Source organism: Ornithorhynchus anatinus, chromosome 1, assembly GCF_004115215.2.
Source record: "Ornithorhynchus anatinus isolate Pmale09 chromosome 1, mOrnAna1.pri.v4, whole genome shotgun sequence".
Taxonomy (NCBI): Eukaryota; Metazoa; Chordata; class Mammalia; order Monotremata; family Ornithorhynchidae; genus Ornithorhynchus; species Ornithorhynchus anatinus.
This window is the reverse complement of record NC_041728.1, coordinates 71,996,147-72,017,416: the sequence shown is the minus strand read 5'-3', so window position 1 is coordinate 72,017,416 and position 21,270 is coordinate 71,996,147. Positions and strand designations below refer to the sequence as shown.

The window sequence follows — 21,270 nt, the reverse complement described above, 5'->3', positions numbered from 1 at the left end:
AATTGCTGCTGTGATATGATTTGTTCAATGAATATGAGTGAATGAATTAATGAAACTCTCCATCACAACACAATTGTAAATGTAGTATTTGTAACATTTGTAATGTTAAGTATTTGTTAACTACATGATCTAAACACTATTCTAAGTCCTGGGGTATGTGCAAAATAATCCAGTTAGCCACAGTCCTTGTCCTACATGGGGATTCCAATCTAAATTGGAAAGAGAACATAACTTCATTTTACAGATGAGGAAACTGAGGTACAGAGAAATTAAGTGACTAGCCCAAGGTCAAAGAGCAGATAACCCATAACATTAAGGTTGGTGCTCTTTCCACTAGGCAACACTCTTTCTCAACACTCACTTTATGGAATTTAATAAATGACACGGGTGGCAGAGCAGCAAGATAGAGAGTTCTTTTTCCTTCCTTTCTCTTCCCTCCTTTACCTATTTGCATTTCCCCCTCCATCTTCTCATTCTACCCCTCACTCCCCTTCCCTTAAATCTCCTTGTTGTGCCCTCTCCTTCCTCTTGTCTCCAAAAATGCCACTGTCACCGCCACACAGGTATCTCTCCCACAAAGTGACTTTTTTATTCATCTAGACTTTGTAAATACTTCTGTTTGTCTTCCCCATTAGAGTGTAAGCTTCTTGGGGGTATTGCATTTATCACTTCTTTGATACCTCTCAAGGGCTCAATTTAGGGTCAAGGTTCTATCTTTAAAACTCAATGAGGGCAGGGAATGTATCTTTTGTATTGTTACACGGTACTCTCCCAAGTGCTCTATACACAGTAAATGCTCAATAAATACGATTGACTGACTGACTGAGCCCCAGCCTCAGAGCCCTACAGAACAAGCTGCAGCCCAGCTAGCTCCTGGCCCAATTAGACAAGCTGATGATCTTATGGAGATGAGGCAGGGATGGGGCTTTTAGAGCACCATTTTAAATCCTGTGCCTCTGGGTCATTTATTAAATTCCCCAAAGTGACTGTTAGGATGGAAATCAAATGCTCCAACAGATCCTTCATCTCCCCTTGTTATAAAGAGGCACTTATTGTACATGAAACTTGCTACTTGATGGATTTATCTTTATGATCTTTTGTCTCCCTAAAGGACTCTGGGACTTCCCAGGTTTTCCCTGGATTTCCACCTGTTAATAATAAGTTTGCCAAATCCTGCCTCTTTCACCCAATCTAAGAAAGCCACAGCTCTGGTGACTGGTGAAATGCAACTAAAATTCTGATAATGATTGCTGTGGGATGTTGATTATCAGTATGTGACTGCATGAGTCACCTTCATTTCTCCATTTTTTTCATCACTGTCATCATCGCTATTATCATCAACATCATTACCATGATTTACTCAACACTATCTTGGTGCAGGACACTACACTAGGCATCCAGAGAATTTAAACAAATAATCAACATAGACCCTGTCCTCAAAGAGAAGATCTTTCTCAGTCCCTTCTGGTTCTAACCTTGCTCTTCTTTTCAAATAAACTAAAGAAATGGGTGTTTTAAATTAGCCCTTCATTTCTTAATAAATGATGATGATAATGAGACTAAATACCCAGCTGCCTATGATGAGTCAATCAATTAACTGATAACACTAATTGAGTGTTATATTTGCAAGAGTACAACAGAGGTAGAAGACATGATCCTTAGCAGGAAAGAGAGACAATAAAACAGAGAGGAGGAAGAGTGAAAATGGTTTATGGACTATAGCGTTTGAATGCTAAAGTGGTGCAACACATTGAAATGACAGTAGCGGTTGGGTGATTTTAGTAGGAGAGAAATAGATATTATTTGGCAAAGACCTCCTCAAAGAGATGCAGTTGCAAAAGGGATTTGAAAATGGGGAGAGCAGTGGCCTGATTAATTTGAATAGTGAGGGAGTCCCAGGCAGGGCGGAGGACATTGGCATTGAAAGAGCAGGTCTAGGAGACAGAGAACCTGGTTTCTAATCTGGGCTCCACCACTGATCTTCTGTGTGACCTTGTGGAAATTCCTTAACTTCTCAGTGTTCGGTTTCACCACTGTAAAATGGGGAGTAAATCTTGTTCCCTCCTACTAAAATTTTGAACTCCATGTGGGATAGAGACCGTGTCCAACCTGATTATCTTATATTTCCCCAGTTGCTTAGAACAATGCTGGAAATGTAGTAAGTGCTTAACAAGTATCAATATTATTATTTTAGATGGTAGGAGAGATAAGAATGCAGCATGACGGTTAGGTTAGTACAAGAGAAATAAGTTTGAGCTGAGGTTTTCTGGGAGAAGAGGACAGATAAATAGGAAGGAGAGTGTTGATTCAATGTTTTAAAATGAAGGGTTAAAAGTTTCTGCTTGATGTAGAGAGAAAAGGGGTACTATTTAAGGATTTTTTGAGAAGTGGGAAGATGTGTAAAGGATGATATTTTAGTAAATGAACCAGGCAGCAAAGTGAGAGGTAAGAATGGAGGCAAGTGGCTAATGAGGCAACTGAGGCAGTATTCAAGTCAGGACATGACAGTACAGTAGGTCACCCTGGTTTGGAAAGAAGATGCCAGAAGTCCTCTCAGTTGTTCAAACTGGCATTTTGGGGTTATTTGAGGATTTAGGTTTGTTACTTTTGTAAACATAACCTATGTCTATCAGTGTTATATTGCACTCTCCCATGAGCTTACAGCAGCACTCTGCACACATCAAGGGATTGATAAATAAATGCTCGAGAAGTAACGTGGTGTAGTGGATAGAGCATAGGCCTGGGAGACATGAGGTCATGGATTCTAATCCCAGTTTTGTTACTTGTCTGCTGTGTGCCCTTGGGCAAGTCACTTCACTTCTCTGGGCCTCGGTTACTGCATCTGTAAAATGGGGATTGGGACTGTGTCCAACCTAATTTGCTTGTATTCACCCGAACACATAGAACAGTGCCCAGCACATAATAATAATAATAATGGCACTTGTTAAGCACTTACTATGTGCAAAGCACTGTTCCAAGTGCATAGTAAGTGCTTAACAAATTCCATTATTGCTATTATTATTATAAACCACTGATTAATTGTGGATTGGTACTCTCCCAAGCTATTAGTACAGTGTTCTGCACAATAAGTGCTCAATAAATACTGTTGATTGATTGATTGATTAGCACGTGGCTTTCTGGATGTGAGCTTATTGTGCACAGGGAAAGTATCTACCAACCCCATTACTTTGTACTCTCCCAAACTCTTAGTACAGTTCTCTGCACATAGTAAGTGCTCAATAAATACTATTGATGGACTGATTGGATGGAGAGGAAGGCATAGATCCTGGTTGGGTCAACCACCATAAAAGCAAAAATTTTTTCAGACCACTAGGGGTTTATAAAGTTTGTTGTTGCTCCATTGGGTGTATACACTGATCGATTAATCAATCAAATCAACATTATTTATTGAGCACTTATATGTGCAGAGTACTGTACCAGACTCCTGAGAGAATGCAATACAACAAAATTAGAGGACATGTTCCCTACCCATAACAAGCTCACAGTCTAGAGGGAGAGACAGACATTAATATGAATAAATAAAATATAATACCAAATTTAAAGATAAGTACATAAGCACTGTGGGGTTGGGGGTTGAGTGAATATTAAGAGAAGCAGCATGGCTCAGTGGAAAGAGCCTGGGCTTGGGAGTCAGAGGTCATGGGTTTGAATCCCAACTCTGCCACTTGTCAGCTGTGTGACTGTGAGCAAGTCACTTAACTTCTCTGTGCCTCAGTTCCCTCATCTGTCAAATGGGGATTAAGACTGTGAGCCTCACGTGGGATAACCTGATGACCCTGTATCTACCCCAGTGCTTAGAACGGTGCTCTGCACATAGTAAGCGCTTAACAAATACCAACATTATTATTATTATTATTATTATTAAATGTCCAAAGGTCCAGATCCAAGGGCATAAATGATGCAGAAGGGACAGTGAGCAGGGAAAAAAAGGAAATAATCAGGGAAGGCTGCTGGGAGAAGATATGACTTCAGTAATGCTTTGAAGGTGGAAAGAGTGGTAATTTGATGCATATAGAAGAGGAGGGAGTTCCAGGTTAGGGGAAGGACATGGGAAAGAGGTTGCCAGTGAGATAGATGAGATCTGGGCAAAGTGAGTAATCTTGAGCTAGAAGAGCAGAGTGTGCAGGCCTGGCTATAGTAGGAGATTAGTGAGGTAAGTAGGATGGGACAAACTGATTGAGTGCTTTAAAACTTATGGTATGGAGTTTCTGTTTAATGAGGAGGTGGATGGGCAGTCATTGGAGGTTCTCCAGGAATGGTGAGACATGGACTGAACATATTTGTTAATAAATGATCCACACAGCAGAGTGAAATATGAATTGGAGTGGGGAGAGATGGGAGGCCGGGAGGTCAGAGAAGAGGCAAGTGCAGTAGTCAAGGCAGGGTAGGATAAGTGCTGGAATGAACGTGGTAGCAGTTTGGATGGAGAAGAAAGGGCAGATTTTGACAATGTTGTGAAGGTAGAATTGACACTATTCAGTGACAGACTGAATATGTGGGTGGAATGCAAGAGATGAGTCAAGGACAAGGACAAGGTTATGGGCTTGTGAAATAGTGAGGATAGTAATATTATCTATAGCGATGGAAAAGAAATGGAGAAGGCAGTGTTTGGATGGGAAGATAAGGGTTTCAGTTTTTGGATGAATTTAATTTGAGGCAGTGACAGAACATGCAAGTAGATATGTCTTGAAGACAGAAATAAATGTAAGATTCCAGGGGAGGAGAGAGGTCAGGGCTGGAGATGAAGATTTGGGTATCATTTGCATAGATATGGCAAATGAAGCCATGGGAGTGAATGAGTTCTTCAAGGAAGTGGGTGTAGAGGAAGACCAGAAGGGAACCTAGAACTGGGCCCTGAGTGACCCCTACCATCAGAGGATGGGAGGGAGAAGAGGAGCCAGCAAAAGAGACTGAGAAGAAGTGATCAGAGAGATAGGAGGAGAACAAAGAGAGAACATTGATACCAGGCACTCACAGTCCCCAATGGGCCGGAAGCATTTCTACTTCCTCTCAAACCTAAATCACTACTAGGAGTAGCTTTAGGCACTTGGAGATTTGGGATTTTTGTTGCTGCCTTCCATTCCAAAGATTTAGTACCCTCCAGAAAACTAATTTTGTGGCAGGTGCAAAGTCTGGCAGCTGGAAAGGAGATAAAGAAATTATAATGAAGATCAATTTGGCATTGTTCAGAACCAAGACTTTTTTCTTGGATATTTGTCAAAAAAAAAAAAGTAGATCTGGGTGTACCCTTTCCCCATGACATTATCTTTTATGAAGACAAAAAGAGAAAAATTTTTGAGTACCAAAGAGAAGGTCAAAATATCCAGTTTGTATAAATAAAAATAAAGGCCATTCAGAAAGAAGGCGGACAAACGTGTTGGTGAGCAGAAAGGAACTAGCTGTAGTTCGAGATAGCTAAGAGATGAGCATATGGTCTGAAAACAAATAAGGAGAAAAATGATATTATCTACTCAGACCAATACTGACAGACAAGGAGACCAGAATTCAAATAGTGTCAAAAACAATGAGAAAACCCAAAGCAATCAGTCAAGCATTTTATCATCCTTCCTCTTCCATACAAATTTAGAACTAGGATGAGAAAGGAGTGAGTGATTTAGTTTTGCAGGCAATGCAGGGAGACATTCACTTTCCTGAAGCACCTTTGGCCCCTCTAGCACTAGGCTAGATACAAGACAGTTAGAGAAGCAGAGTGGTTTAGTGGAAAGAGCATGGGGCTTGGAAGACAGAGATCATGGGTTCTAAACCCGGCTCCTCCAATTGTCAGCTATTTGACTTTGGGCAAGTCATTTAACTTCTCTGGGCCTCAGTTACTTCATCTGTAAAATGGGGATGAAGACTGTGAGCCCCATGTGGGACAACCTGATGACCTTGTATCTGTCCCAGTGCTTGGCATATAGTAAGTGCTTAACAAATACCATCATCATCATAATTATTTGAGATTCAGTGCCTGTTTCACAGGGGCTCACAATCTTAAATGGTGAGAGGGGAAGTCTCTTATCCCCATTTTACAGATGAGGAAACTGAGGCACAGAGAAGCTACACAGCTTGCAGTTACATGAAATCAAGACTCCCGATTTCCAATTGTATATTTTTTCCATTAGGCCTCACTATCTTCCATTCCCTCTCCCTTTTATGTTGCCCTTGTACTTGGATTTGTGCCTTTGATACATCCCTCCCTTTACTCCACAGCATTTATTTACATATCTGTATTTTTTTTCATTTATATTAATGTCAGAACCCCCTTTAGACTGTAAGCTCATTGTGGGCAAGGAACGTGCTACCATCTTCATCATATTGTATTCTTCCTCGGCACATAGTACATGCTCAATAAATTTGTTCTACTGATTGTCTCTCGTTAGGAACCTAAAAAATATTGTAAAAATTTATACGAGATGCAAAATAATACTGGGAACCAATAGTGATGGCATATTTTATAACAGAAGTGGGTTCTTGAGCCTTAGTTGTTCTCTAAGACAATATGGCTGAAGGGAGGCCTTAGAAAATCATTACAGTTTGTTCTAATATTTGAGATAAATAAAAAAGTCCTTGGCTGCAGAAAATGGGATATCTTAAAATCATACTAAAACTGTGATCAACAAGCAAAATCATTCTCATTTTAATCATACTGCAGAGCTGGAAAAAATGCAGTTGAAACAGTGCATCTGCTGTTTGCAACTCAAGATGCCACTGAAGTCATGTAGTACTACCTATCAATGAATGACTGAAGCTGTTAACACTGAAGAAGTCAAGAATAAGATAAAAAGTGCTCAGGTGAGCTATTCAGTAGAAATAAAGAAAGCCAAAATAAAAATGGACTTCAACTTGAGGTTAGGGCTGTCCTTTGATTTGAAGATCAGAAATATCATGGCCTAGGGGAAAGAGCACAGACCTGGAAGTCAGAGGACCTGGGTTCTAATCTCAGCTCTTCCATTTGACTTCTATGTGAGCTTGGGCAAGTCATTTTATTTTTTGATGCCTCAGTTACCTCACCTGTAAAATGACGATTAAGACTGGGATTAGAACCCAAGTCATCTGATTCCCAGGATTATGCTCTTTCCACTAAGCTATGCTGTTTCTCAGTATTCTTTGGTAATGTGATGAACCACTGCAACTTCTCTTGCCTGATGACTCTAGGCCCAGTAGCATTGGTTATGAGACTATAGCCAGGGATAGTAGATACAGTCAGTGGTCATGGAACCTGACGTAGGCTGGTCTGAGTAGAAAGATGGTCATCAGTAAAATGTGGAAATAATCTATCATCCTAGATCACTTAGGTAAAACCTCTTATGGGGAAGGCAAGAGGCCTTGGACACCTGTGCCTGAGTGATTTCCTGGTTATCAGTTAGGCTCCATAAACATCTTTTACAGAATCAGGAAATAGAAAATCACTTTGCTTGGGATTGTTAACTGAAGTGAGGAAAACTGCCTCACATTTCAGTTGCTTCAGTTTTTCAATCTGCTACTTTCTCCCTCAAAATATTGTGGGAATTGGGTTCATATATCTTAAAAAGAGTTTGATACCATGAATACATTTAGGCATGTCAATTCCTAAGCAAGTTGGGTGGCCTAAGAATTTCAAATAATATCGGTAGGCTGCTGCACAATGGCATGGTCAGTCAACTCAGACTTAAAGATACCACTGCCTGACTTTTCAAGCATCAGCTTAAGTGAGGGCTGTTAGTTAGGTTCAGTTCTATTCAAACTACGCTATGCTTGAAAATGCAGCAGAGCTGGGAACTGGTGTTAGAATATGCTTCCAATCCATTAGGAAATTCTTTCAACTTGACAGACTGTGAACATCATCAAAGGTCTGAGACAGTCTTCCAGGAACTGCTTAAAACCGATGACTCTGCTCTTGAGGCATATTCACAAGAAGACGGGCAATGATTATGAATCATTGGGCAGAGTCACTAAGGATTCACAATAAGCCTGAAGAAAATTGAAGTTATATTTTAACATCTATGCTAGAAAACCAAAGGTGTTCATCACCAACGGAGACAAAATTATGTTACTAAATTGTACTACTTAATAATAATTGTGATGTTTATTAAACACATTTGCCAAACACTATATACTAAGTACTAGGGCAAATACACTATAATCAGATTAGAAACAATCTCTGTCAAAACAATCTCTTGACAGGAGAGGGAGAACAGGTATTTAATCCCCATTTTTACAGATGAGGAACCTGAGGCATGAGGCAAGATCAATCAGTCAGTCAGTAGTATTTATTGAGTGCTTACTGTGTGCAGAATACTGAACTAAATGCTCGGGAGAGTACAGTACAATAGAGTTAGTAGTTGTGATCCCTGCTCACAAGGAGCTGAGAATCTAGAGAAGGAGACAGTTAAATTACAGATAGGGGAAATGGGAGAGTCTAAGAATATGCATATAAGTGCTATGGGGGTGGGAGTTGGGTACATATAAAATGTCAAAAGGATTTTGATCCAAGTACAGAGGCATCACTGAAGGGAGAGCAAAAAGTGGAAATGAGGAGTTACACAGGCCTTTAGGAGGAGATGTGAATTTAGATGGATATGAAAGCTTAACTCCCACAGAAGGCATATCCAGCTCCTTGAGCAAGGGATGCAGTCAATCAATCAGTGGTATTTTCGAGTGCTTACTATGTGCAGAGCACTGTACTAAGCATTTGGGAGAGTGCAATACAATGCTGATTCAACAGCATTTAGTCAACTGCTGGGTGGGATGAACAAGAGCAGGATTCCCATGCAGCTGCTTTATGGTGAACTGAAAGGGGATAACTGCACTTAGGGAAGGCCAGGCATGTTATGTGAAGACTTAACAAAACCTATTTTCCAAACAAGTGATATAGCAGTCAGTTGTTTGGAGACAACATTCACTAACTGATGGTTTGGAATTAAGAAATCAGGAAGGAGCTGCTTTCTTTGAAAAGAAGCTGGAAGATAGTGAGAGCAAGGAACAAGCCCCCAAACAGCCATTCGATCTGCAAGTGGCAGATGCTGCAACACAAATGAACAAGGAGTTTGTTTCCATGCCAACAGTGAGAGATGAGCAGAGATGAAAATAAGGGGGGACATTTAATAATGGTGCACCTATAAAATAACAAGTGTCAGTGTGCCTGTTCATATTTCTAGAGCGTTTACTGTGTCCAGAGCACTGTACTAACCACTTGAGAAAGATGGTAGACACGTTCCTTGCCCACAGTAAGCTTACATTTTACAGCGGGAGACAGACATCAATATAAATAAATAAATTACAGATATGTACATAAGTGCTGTGGGGGCTGAGGGAGGGCTGAATAAAGGGAGCCAATCCAAGTTACAAGCACGTTGCCAAAGGACTTGAGAGAAGAGAAAATGAAGGCTTAGTCAGGAAAGGTCTTTTGGAGGAGTTATGCCTTCAATAAGGCTTTGAAGGTGGGAAAAGTAATTGTCAGTCATACATGAAGAAAGATTGCCTTCCAGGCCAGAGGCAGGACTTTGGCAAGATGTTGGTGGTGAGAGATGAGATTGAGGTACAGTGACTTGGTTGGCATTAGAGGAACGAAGTGTGTGGGCTGGGTTGTAGTAGAAAAGCAGCATGGGTGTAGTGGATAGAGCAAGGGCCTAGGAGTCAGAAGACCATGGTTTATAATCCCGGCTCTGCAATTTGTCTGCTGTGTGACCTTGGGCAAGTAACTTCACTCCTCTGTACCTCATTTACCTCATCTGTAAAATGGGAATTGAAGGTGTAAGCCCCACATGGGACAGGGACTGTGTCCAACCCTATTTGCTTGTATCCACCTCAGAGCTTAGAACAATGCCTGGCACATAGTAAGCGCTTAATAAATACCATGATCATTAATTATTATTACTATTATTAGGAAAGCAGTGAGGTAAAGTAGGAAGGGGCAAGAATATTGAGTACTTTAAAGAGTTTCTGCTTGGTGCAGTGGTAGATGGGCAACCTCTAGAAGTTCGGGGAGAGTGTGGAAATATGTAGAAAAAAGATCTGAGCAGCAGAGTGAAGTATGGATTAAAGTGGAAAAGACGGGAGGGAAGGAGGTCAGCAAGGAGGCTGATACAGTAATTAAATAATTAAGTCACAATAGGATTAATGCTTGGATTAGCACGTTAGTAGTTCGAATGGAAAGAAAAGGGTGGATTTTAGTGATGTTGTGAAGGATGAACTAACAGGATTTAGGTGTGGATTGAATATGTGGGCTGAGTAAGAGAGAGGAGTCAAGAATAACACCAAGGCTGAGGCTTGTAAAACAGGAAGATTATGGTACTATCTACAGTGACATGAAAATCAGCAGGAAGTCAGGGTTTGGGTGGGAAGATAACGGAGTTCTGTTTGGGATATGTTAGGTTTGTGGCACTGGTGGGACATCCAAGTAGAGATGTCTTGAAGGCAGGGAAAAATGCAAGACTGCAGAGAAGGAGAGGGATCAGGGCTGGAGATGTAGATTTGGGAATCATCTGCATTGTGTTGGTGGTTCAACAGGTAGTCATAAATATTGTTACTGTTACTGCTGCTAAATGATAATGATTTTTTCCATTTATAGCTCTTTTTTTGCTCAAAAACCACTGCAATTTGTTTGTGAATTTTAGGAAGTATTGAGAAATATACTAACTTTAAAGAAAATAAATCTAGGTTTTATTACTACTTTAAAAGACATTCCTCCTGATCCTAGTACAATGTCGTTTAACTTTGTCATTTTCTTCATTCTTTCATTCAATTGTATTTATTGAGTGTTTACTGTGTGCAGAGCACTGTACTAATTGCTTGGGAGAGAACAATATAACAATAAACAGACACATTCCTGTCCACATTGAGCTTACAGGCAAGAGGAAGAGACAGGCACTAATATGAATAAATCACAGATATGTATATAAGTGCTGTGGAGTTTGATTTCTTGATTTTAAAGGCCAATTGGGGTCTTCATTAAGAAAGATCATTTCACAAAGAAAGCAGAGCACTTGGGTAAGGTGGAGGAAAGGTGCCTCATGGATAAGAAGTATGAAAAGTGAATAAAAGGAGTGGCAGTAAGTAGTTTAGCCTTAGTAGATGAAACAGGTAGTCTGATGGGATTCCTTGCAGTCAAGTGCTGATAGAGCTTGGGTGATGTCTACGTTCAGGCTCCTATTAAAGTTGAAATTAAAATCCAAGGATTGAAGAGGAAATGGGAAAGTTATTCTTGTAGCACCTCATTCCTGGCAACTATCGTAGAAGCCAGGGGACTGTTTTTCCTGGCCATTGTCTGAAAATGAGAGTCAATTAGCATGCTGGTAGGGCCTTTTAAGTTCAGAAGAGGGACACATGACTCTTGATCTCATTCTCTTCCTCCATGCTGGAATGCATATGAAGTTTTCCTGAAAGTCCTGCCCAGGTGTTAAACTTGTCAGTAAACACATGCAGAACTCTATCTGGTCATCTAAAGAAATTTGAAGCCTGTGGAGCTAGGGTTGGCTAAGCAATTATATATGGTTTAGCTTTCTTCTCTCTATTTTCCATTCCTTTTTCTATTTCACTCTCTCTACCTCTTTCTTCCTTACTCTCTCTAGCCCACCCTCCCTTTGCATTAACCTCTTTGTATAAGTTCTGAATGTCTGGAAAATGTCTAAAAGTACTTCAAATTTTCTCAGATTTCTCCCTGAAAATCCCTGACAGATCAGCTGTCACTAAATGCTGCATGGATGCTTATTGCACTCTTGGGACTTGGATTAATGATTAATAGTCTTAAAAGAATTCTTAAAAGAATCTTAAAAGATTTAAAGTCCATTTCTAAACAATTTGGTTTACAAACACTATGGTGTACCAGGAGAAACAGCATGGCCTAGTGAGAAGGGGCCTGGGATTCATAGGATCTGAGTTCTAAATACAGGTCTGCCAATTGCTTGCTATGTGAACTAGAGCAAATCACTTAACTTCTCTGTGCCTTAGTTCACCTGTTCACACTCCTACTTAGACTGTGAGCCCCATGCAGTGCAAGGACTGTGTCCAACTCAATTGACTTGTAACTCTCTGCTTAAAACTGTGTTTGACACATAGTAAGCACTTAGCAAGTACTATTAAAAAAAGCAGAATTCCATAAGAAACTGCCATACAGTAATTACAATTTGATAGAAAGGTCCAATACCTATTTGCACATGCGCCCGTGCGTGCGCACACACACACAAATATATATGATTCTACCTAGACTCGTCACCAACTATCCTGTGAAAGCTGGCGTGGGCACCAAAACTCCTGCAGAAATCATGAGTCCTCAGGGACTTTTGTTGCCACTGAGAAAAAATCCAGGAAGAGAGAACCTTTTTCTACATTTAGTACCCAAATGGCATGTTATTTCATTATCTAGTCTACGGATCAAAGATCCTCTCTACATGCATTTCTTTTTCCATCGTATATACAATAGAGATGCCCAAGTCAGTTGTTTCGGGCTTTTCCATGCATATAAAAACTATAATTAAACCATCTGTTTGGGATTTTTCAATTTACCTTGGATTAAACATAATACCAGTAAACTGTCTCCTTAGCTTTCATTTACTATTCATTGAATTTAAACAGAAAAAAAATCATAGAAAAACCATATGGTGATCACAGTGTGACTATATAGGAGAAATTCATAATTCCAGATGGAATTCTTTAAATGCTCCATTGAATAGTAAAGTTTATTACCACATTTTTTTAGTGGTACTTGTTAGGTACTTACTATGTGCTCACACTAAACACTGGGGAAGACACAAGATAATCAGGTTGGACACAGTCCCTGTCCCACCTGAGGCTCACAGTCTAAGGAGGAAGGAAACTCATTTCTTTTAATCAGATTAGAAACCAAGTAAATTCCTCATGGCTAGGGAACATGGCCACCAACTCTGTTGTATTTTACTCTCACAAGTGGTTAGTGCAAGAGAAGCAACATGGCTCAGTGAAAAGAGCCCGGGCTTGGGAGTCAGAGGTAATGGGTTCAAATCCCAGATCAACCGCTCGTCAGCTGTGTGACTGTGGGCAAGTCACTTAACTTCTCTGGGCCTCAGTTACTTCATCTGTAAAATGGGGATTAAGACTGTGAGCCTCATGGGGGACAACCTGATTACCCTGCATCTATCCCAGTGCTTAGAACAGTGCTCTGCACATAGTAAGCGCTTAACAAATACCAACATTATTATTATTAGTAGTAGTACAATACTCTGCACACATAAGCACTAAATAAATTCATTCACTCATTCAATAGTATTTATTGAGCGCTTACTATGTGCAGAGCACTGTACTAAGCGCTTGGAATGTACGAATCAATAACAGATAGAGACAGTCCCTGCCCTTTGATGGACTTACAGTCTAATCGGGCAGATAGACAAGAACAATGACAATAAATAGAATCAAGGGGAAGAACATCTCATTAAAACAATAGCAAATAAATAGAATCAAGGTGATGTACATCTCATTAACAAAATTAATAGGGTAATAGGTAAATAGGTAATAAATACCACTGATTGATTATAACCCAAGTCTCCTAACTGCCAGCCTCCTGCTCTGTCTTCTGGACAAAGTGGGTGAGAGTAGATATAAATAATACTGGCAATGTTAAAGAACTATCTTAATCTACCTAGCTAAGTCCTATTTGGGGAGAAGTGAAAATCTGAGGATTGATTTACCTTAAAATTTTACAATCGCCAAAGAAATCCTAATGAACTTTCATATACCTTGAATCCATCTTGGTGTAATATTTTGAATGTAAGCAACTTGTAAAGTCATCAAAATTACCTCTTAGCATACACTTCAGAACCCCTACAGGACCAAATTCCTCCTCTTTAAGTCATTCCACATGCAGAATCACCTTACCACTGGGTACTGCCGATGGTCCCAATCTCCAATCCAATCCTCACAATTGATTGGTTGATTGAGTTTATTCCTCTAGACTCTCCTCATTTTCAGAGATCATGTACCAACTACCAACCAACTCGATTGTATTGTTCTCTCACAAGAAATTAGGACAGTGGCCTAAACAGTGTAAGCACTCATTAAATACCATTGATTGATTGATGATACCAGAATAATGTACTGTGAAGTACTGTTTTCTTCTCACAGAGGAGAAACTAGAGTATTCACAATGTGTGATAAGAATCATCAATTTTCACCTGGACTATTGAGCTTCATTTTCTAAGACTTACACTACCGTATCATGTTAGGGAAAAATACTGTAGCTACAGCCAAAAAGGAAATTGTAATCATTTAACTTACCCAGTGAGTTTGACGGAATGAGTTCGCAACTGTTTATAGTTTTCTGATTCAGAGTTTATGTTGGTAATGTGCCTGTAGATCCCAGTTTTGTAGTGGAAGAAATCATCATGCACCTGCATTATCGCTAAAGGAATAAACAGAAATATTAGCCTGGAAGAAAACAATTTGAGCTTCAGAAATCCTTGGTCTTCTCAGAGATAAATATCCTGGTCATTTTGGATTCAGTTCAGAAAGGACTGAGAAATGGAGATTATGTGATTTCCTTTTGTTAATAAAATTTGCTTTCATATTATAAACTTTCATACTGGTGTTTCTAGTACTCTTTCCTATTAGTCTATATTTTACTTCTCAAAATGTATTTACTCTAAATAAAGGAAAGAAATAAGTGGTTCTTCAGGTGCACTTTGCAAGAACTTATTACCAGTGCTATTCCACAAACACCATTACTACTATGGCCCAATATTCTCACATATGGCAAAAGATTGCCCTTTCTCCCTCAGCCTTGTTCCTCACCACAAACCTATTAACAGCTCCACTTGAGGTTGCAGAGGGGGAATGAGTCTAGAAAAAGAGGCTTACAATAATTGCCTTTAATCCTGTAATTAATGTAAACCTTTTTCTGGCACATATAAATGAATGTCTAGGCTTTGGAGTGAATACACTTATTATGCCAAGATTTCATTCTTAGAATTCCATGTTGGCTGAGCTGATGGCAAACTCTTGCAAGAACAGTTTCAGATTTAGATTGAGAAAGGATCCACTGTTTCTGTTTTCTTGGTAAAGTAAAAGAGTCCACTGAGTTGTGTGGATAATTCCAAGTGAGCCACAGATAATTAATTTTCATGTTGCCCAAGAGAGGGTAAGAGCTCTTTACATTTCAACTACACCAGGCAATATTGAGTGTGTTAGCCTGGGTTCCTTTAAAAAATGCTTATTTGGCAGAAGAGAGGAAGGAGAAAAGAATAATTCATTCATTCAATAGTATTTATTGAGCGTTTACTATGTGCAGAGCACTGTAGTAAGTGCTTGGAATGTACAAATCGGTAACAGACAGAGACAGTCCCTGCCCTGTGACGGGCTTACAGTCTAATCAGGGGAGACAGACAAGCAAAATCCCTATTCTTCCTGCGTTGTAGCAGAACAGCTGGGCTTAAATTAAGAAGCAGCATGGCCTGGGGAAAGAACATGGACCAGAAGACCTGGAATGTAGTTCCAGCTCTGCTGCTTGCCTTCTGAATGAGCTTGGGCAAATCACAAAATTCTGGGCCTCACTTTCCTCATCAGTATAAAGGGATGCAATACTTGTTCTCCCTGCTACTTAGACTGTGACCCTAAAGTGAAGAAGTGTCTAATCTAATTATCTTGTATCTACTCCTGTGTTTAGTAAAGTTCATGGTATATAGTAAGTGCTCAATAAATACCAGAATTATCATTAGAGTTATTGGTCTAGACATACTAGGTGTAAGGACCTGGATTTTAATCCCAGCTTCTCTACTTGTCTGCTGTGTGATGTTGGGCAAGTCACTGAGACACCCAGCACCTCCTGGGGCAGGCTAGGGTAGGGAACTGGTCATGCATTGCTGACAGAGTCCTGATCATTGACCTTCCCTCCAAAGCCTTCTGTGGTGGCTCAAAAAGAGAGCAGCTGTTGGGAGCCAACCATCTCAAAGGACCTACCCTTGAAAGCTTGTTATGTAAGGTTGGTTAAGACTTAAGTCAAGCTGATTCAGCCTTATCTGTCCAAAATCATATCAATGGATTAATCAACAGGATTTCTCTTCTTCAAACGTTGTTGAATCATTTCCGATCCGTAGTGACTTCATGGACACACCCTCTCCAGGATGTCCTGTCTTCTGCCATTAAGTCTTATTGGTATGTGTATCCATGAGGTTATTTTGGTAAAGATACAAAGTGGCTTACCACTGCCTTCTTATATGCAGTAAAAAAACTGCAGTTTCTGCCATTGCCTTTGATTTAGGTTTTGGTCACTTGACTGTCAGCCTTTGATTTTTTCCAATGCTGCAGATGCCCAGCACAGGTGAATCAACTTTTTCTGATGCTTCATCTTAGACCTTTACATTATGGATAACCCTATATGGCATAACTCTAAGCTTCATCAACATATTCATTCATTCATTCAATAGTATTTATTGAGTGCTTACTATGTGCAGAGCACTGTACTAAGCGCTTGGAATGAACAAGTCGGCAACAGATAGAGACAGTCCCTGCCGTTTGACGGGCTTACAGTCTAATCGGGGGAGACGGACAGACAAGAACAATGGCAATAAATAGAGTCAAGGGGAAGAACATCTCGTAAAAACAATGGCAACTAAATAGAATCAAGGTGATGTACATTTCATTAACAAAATAAATAGGGTAATGAAAATATATACAGTTGAGCAGACGAGTACAGTGCTGAGGGTTTGGGAAGGGAGAGGGGGAGGAGCAGAGGGAAATGGGGGGAAAAGAGGGTTAAGCTGCGGAGAGGTGAAGGGGGGGTGGTAGAGGGAGTAGAGGGAGAAGAGGAGCTCAGTCTGGGAAGGCCTCTTGGAGGAGGTGAGTTTTAAGTGGGTTTTGAAGAGGGGAAGAGAATCAGTTTGGCGGAGGTGAGGAGGGAGGGCGTTCCAGGACCGCGGGAGGACGTGGCCCAGGGGTCGACGGTGGGATAGGCGAGACTGAGGGATGGTGAAGAGGTGGGCGGCAGAGGAGCGGAGCGTGCGGGGTGGGCGGTAGAAAGAGAGAAGGGAGGAGAGGTAGGAAGGGGCAAGGTGATGGAGAGCCTTGAAGCCTAGAGTGAGGAGTTTTTGTTTGGAGCGGAGGTTGATAGGCAACCACTGGAGTTGTTTAAGAAGGGGAGTGACATGCCCAGATCGTTTCTGCAGGAAGATGAGCTGGGCAGCGGAGTGAAGAATAGACTGGAGTGGGGAGAGAGAGGAGGAAGGGAGGTCAGAGAGAAGGCTGACACAGTAGTCTAGCCGGGATATAACGAGAGCCTGTAGCGGTAAGGTAGCCATTTGGATGGAGAGGAAAGGGCGGATCTTGGCGATATTGTAGAGGTGAAACCGGCAGGTCTTGGTAACGGATAGGTTGTGTGGGGTGAACGAGAGGGACGAGTCAAGGATGACACCGAGATCGCGGGCCCGAGAGACGGGAAGGATGGTTGTGCCATCCACGGTGATAGAGAAGTCTGGGAGAGGACCGGGTTTGGGAGGGAAGATGAGGAGCTCAGTCTTGCTCATGTTGAGTTTTAGGTGGCGGGCAGACATCCAGGTGGAGACGTCCCGGAGGCAGGAGGAGATGCGAGCCTGAAGGGAGGGGGAGAGGACGGGGCGGAGATGTAGATCTGTGTGTCATCTGCGTAGAGATGGTAGTCAAAGCCGTGAGAGCGAATGAGTTCACCAAGGGAGTGAGTGTAAATGGAGAACAGAAGAGGGCCAAGAACTGACCCTTGAGGAACTCCAACAGTTAAAGGATGGGAGGAGGAGGAGGCTCCAGCGAAGGAGACCGAGAATGACCGGCCAGAGAGGTAAGAGGAGAACCGGGAGAGGACAGAGTCCGTGAAGCCAAGGTGAGATAAGGTATGGAGGAGGAGGGGATGGTCGACAGTGTCAAAGGCAGCAGAGAGGTCAAGGAGGATTAGAATGGAGTAGGAGCCATTGGATTTGGCAAGAAGGAGGTCATGGGTGACCTTAGAGAGAGCAGTCTCGGTAGAGTGGAGGGGACGGAAGCCAGATCGGAGGGGGTCTAGGAGAGAATGGGAGTTAAGGAATTCCAAGCATCGATTATAGACGACTCATTTTAGGATTTTGGAAAGGAAGGGTAGTAGGGAGATAGGGCGATAACTGGAGGGGGAAGTGGGGTCAAGAGCGGGTATTTTTAGGATGGGGGAGAGGTGGGCATGTTTGAAGGCAGAGGGGAAGGAGCCATTGGAGATTGAGTGGTTAAAAATAGAAGTTAAGGAAGGGAGGAGGGCAGGGGCGATGGTTTTAATAAGGTGAGAGGGAATGGTGTCCGAGGCACAGGTGGAGGGGGTGGCACTTGAAAGGAGGGAGGAGATCTCCTCTGAGGATACTGCAGGGAAGGATGGGAAAGTAGGGGAGAGGGTTGGTGGAGGGGAGGGGAGAGGCGGAGGGGTGACTTTGGGGAGCTCAGACCTGATTGTGTTGATTTTTGTGATGAAATATGTGGCCAGATCATTGGGGGTGAGAGATGGGGGAGGGGAAGGAACAGGGGGCCTAAGGAGAGAGTTAAAGGTCCGAAACAATCGGCAGGGGTGACGGGCATGGGTGTCGATGGGGGAGGAGAAGCAGTTTTGCCTGGCGGAGGAGAGGGCAGAGTTAAGGCAGGAAAAGATAAATTTGAAGTGTGTGAGGTTGGCTTGGTGCTTGGACTTTCGCCAGCAGCGCTCAGCAGCTCAAGCATAGGAGCGTAGGAGGTGGACAGAGGAGGTGATCCAGGGCTGTGGGTTAGTGGAGCGAGAGAGGCGGAGGGAAAGTGGGGGGAGAGAGTCGAGGTGAGTAGAGAGGGTGGAGTTGAGAGCAGAGACCTGATCATCGAGAGTGGGAAGTGAGGACAGGGTGGCGAGGTGAGGAGAAATGCTTTTGGAAAGATGGATGGGATCGAGAGAGTGGGGGTCTCTGTGGGGCAGTAGCGAAGATTTGCAGGGGGAGGGAGTGTGAGAGATGAGGCAGGTGAGAAGGTTATGGTCAGAGAGAGGGATTTCAGAGTTGGTGAGGGAGGAGATAGTGCAGCGGTAGGAGATGACGAGATCAAGGGTGTGACCGAGTTGGTGAGTGGGCGCGGTATGGTGGAGGAGGAGGTCGGCAGAGTCGAGGAGGGATAGCAGGCGGGCGGCAGAGGAGTCATCGGGTACATCCATATGGATGTCGAAGTCTCTGAGGATCAGAGTGGGCAGAGAGAAGGAGAGAAGGAAGGTGAGAAAGGGGTCAAGGTGGTTGTAGAAGTCGGAGGTGGGACCGGGAGGGTGGTAGATGACAGAGACAAGTATCTGGAGTGGGCGGTAGAGGCGAATGATATGGGCTTCGAAGGAGGGGAAGGAGTGGGAGGGGGGAGGAGGGATAGCAAACTCTCCTGCCAACTTGGGGCACTGATTCATAGGACAGTACAATGATTGATCTGAAGAAGCAGCATGGTATGGGGGATAGAGCACAGGCGTGGGAGTCAGAAGGTCAGGGGTTCTAATCCCAGCTCTGCCATTTGTTTGCTATGTGACCTTGGTCAAGTCATTTCACTTCTCTGGGCCTCTGTCACCTCACCTGAAAATGACCCCCTCGTGGTTCAGGGTCTGTGTCCAACCCAATTTGCTTGTAACCACTCCAATGCTTAGTACAGTACCTGGCACATAGTATGCGCTTAACAAATGTCATAATTATTACTACTAGTAGTAGTAGTATTTACTGAATGCTTATTATGTGTAGAGCACATAATATGGTGTGTAGAGAATCATACTAAGCACTTGGGAGAGTATGATACAATGGAATTAGCAGACACATTCCTTGCCCATACGAATTTGATGTAAATCTTAATCCCAGACTGCAAATTATGTGCTCATTCTGGGTTGGCCAGAAAGGCAGGGTCCTATCAGATAGATAATTGATTGTTCTGAGCCAAAAATTTTCTGCAGGATCAGAAAGCAGTACCAAACGGTAAAGAAACACCCAAACCACAGTGAACAAAAACCAGATAGGTATGTCTCTCCAATAATGAAGAATTCACCTTGCTGGATTTCTCCCTAGAGCTCCTCCTCTAGCCTGTAAGCTCTGTGTGGGCAGGGATCACGTCCCATGGCTTGGAATCATCTGAAACATTTTATATAACTGTTAACCTGACACCGATGTCCCATAGTAATAATAATATTGAAGCAGCATGGCTCAGTGGAAAGAGCACGGGCTTTGGAGTCAGTGATCATGGGTTCGAATCCCAGCTCTGCCACTTGTCAGCTGTGTGACTGTGGGCAAGTCACTTAACTTCTCTGTGCTTCAGTTACCTCATCTGTAAAATGGGGATTAAGACTATGAGCCCCACATGGGACAACCTGATTCCCTTGTGTCTACCCCAGCGCTTAGAACAGTGCTTGGCACATAGTAAGCGCTTAACAAATGCCAACATTTATTTTATTTTTTATTCTCCTAAGTGCTAGTGCCGTGCTCTGCACAAAGTAAGCACTCAGATTTTCGCTGTATGTAGGCAAAAATCTCTGACATCTTTCAAACACAAACACATAAACAGTCCCTGGCTCTGTTCAGAATTCCTGGGTAGGTCAGCCAGATCTCAACAGGCTTAAAGACTCTGCAAACATGGAAGACCTTACCCTTTGGTGAGAGTGATCCATTCATTCAATAGTATTTATTGAGCAATTACTATGTGCAGAGCACTGTACTAAGTGCTTGGAATGTACAATTCGGCAACACATAGAGACAATCCCTGCCCAGTGATGGGCTTACAGTCTAATCGGGGGAGACAGACAGACAAAAACAATAGCAATAAATAGAATTAAGGGGATGTACATCTCATTAATGAAATAAATAGGGTAATAAAAATATATACAAATGAGCAGACGAGCACAGTGCTGAGGGGAGGGGAAGGGAGAGGGGAAGGAGCAGAAGGAAAGGGTGGGGGGAAAGGGGGCTTAGCTGAGGGGAGGTGAAGTGGGGGACAGAGAGGGAGCAGAGGGAAAAGGGGAAGCTCAGTCTGGGAAGGCCTCTTGGAGGAGCTGAGCTCTCAGTAGGGCTTTGAAGAGGGGAAGAGAGTTAGTTTGGTGGAGGTGAGGAGGGAGGGCATTCCAGGACAGCAGGAGGACATGGGCCAGGGGTTGACGGTGGGATAGGCGAGAGTGGGGGACAGTGAGGAGGTGGGTGGCTTTGGAGCGGAGCGTGCGGGGTGGGCAGTATAAAGAGAGAAGGGAGGAGAGGTAGGAGGAGGCAAGGTGATGGAGAGCCTTGAAGCCTAGAGTGAGAAGTTTTTATTTTGTGCGGAGGTTGATAGGCAACCACTGGAGGTTTT

The 21,270-nt window shown here is 42.5% G+C and overlaps 1 protein-coding gene across 1 annotated transcript in view; it reads right to left on the bottom strand.

Moving 5' to 3' along the window:
* TINAG (tubulointerstitial nephritis antigen) overlaps positions 1-21,270 on the bottom strand; it is a 105,869-nt gene that overhangs the window by 12,119 nt on the left and 72,480 nt on the right. The window contains exon 9 of the mRNA XM_029074029.2: positions 14,248-14,371. Coding sequence (XP_028929862.1) covers positions 14,248-14,371 — 124 coding nt within the window. The remainder of the gene's footprint in view (positions 1-14,247; positions 14,372-21,270) is intronic.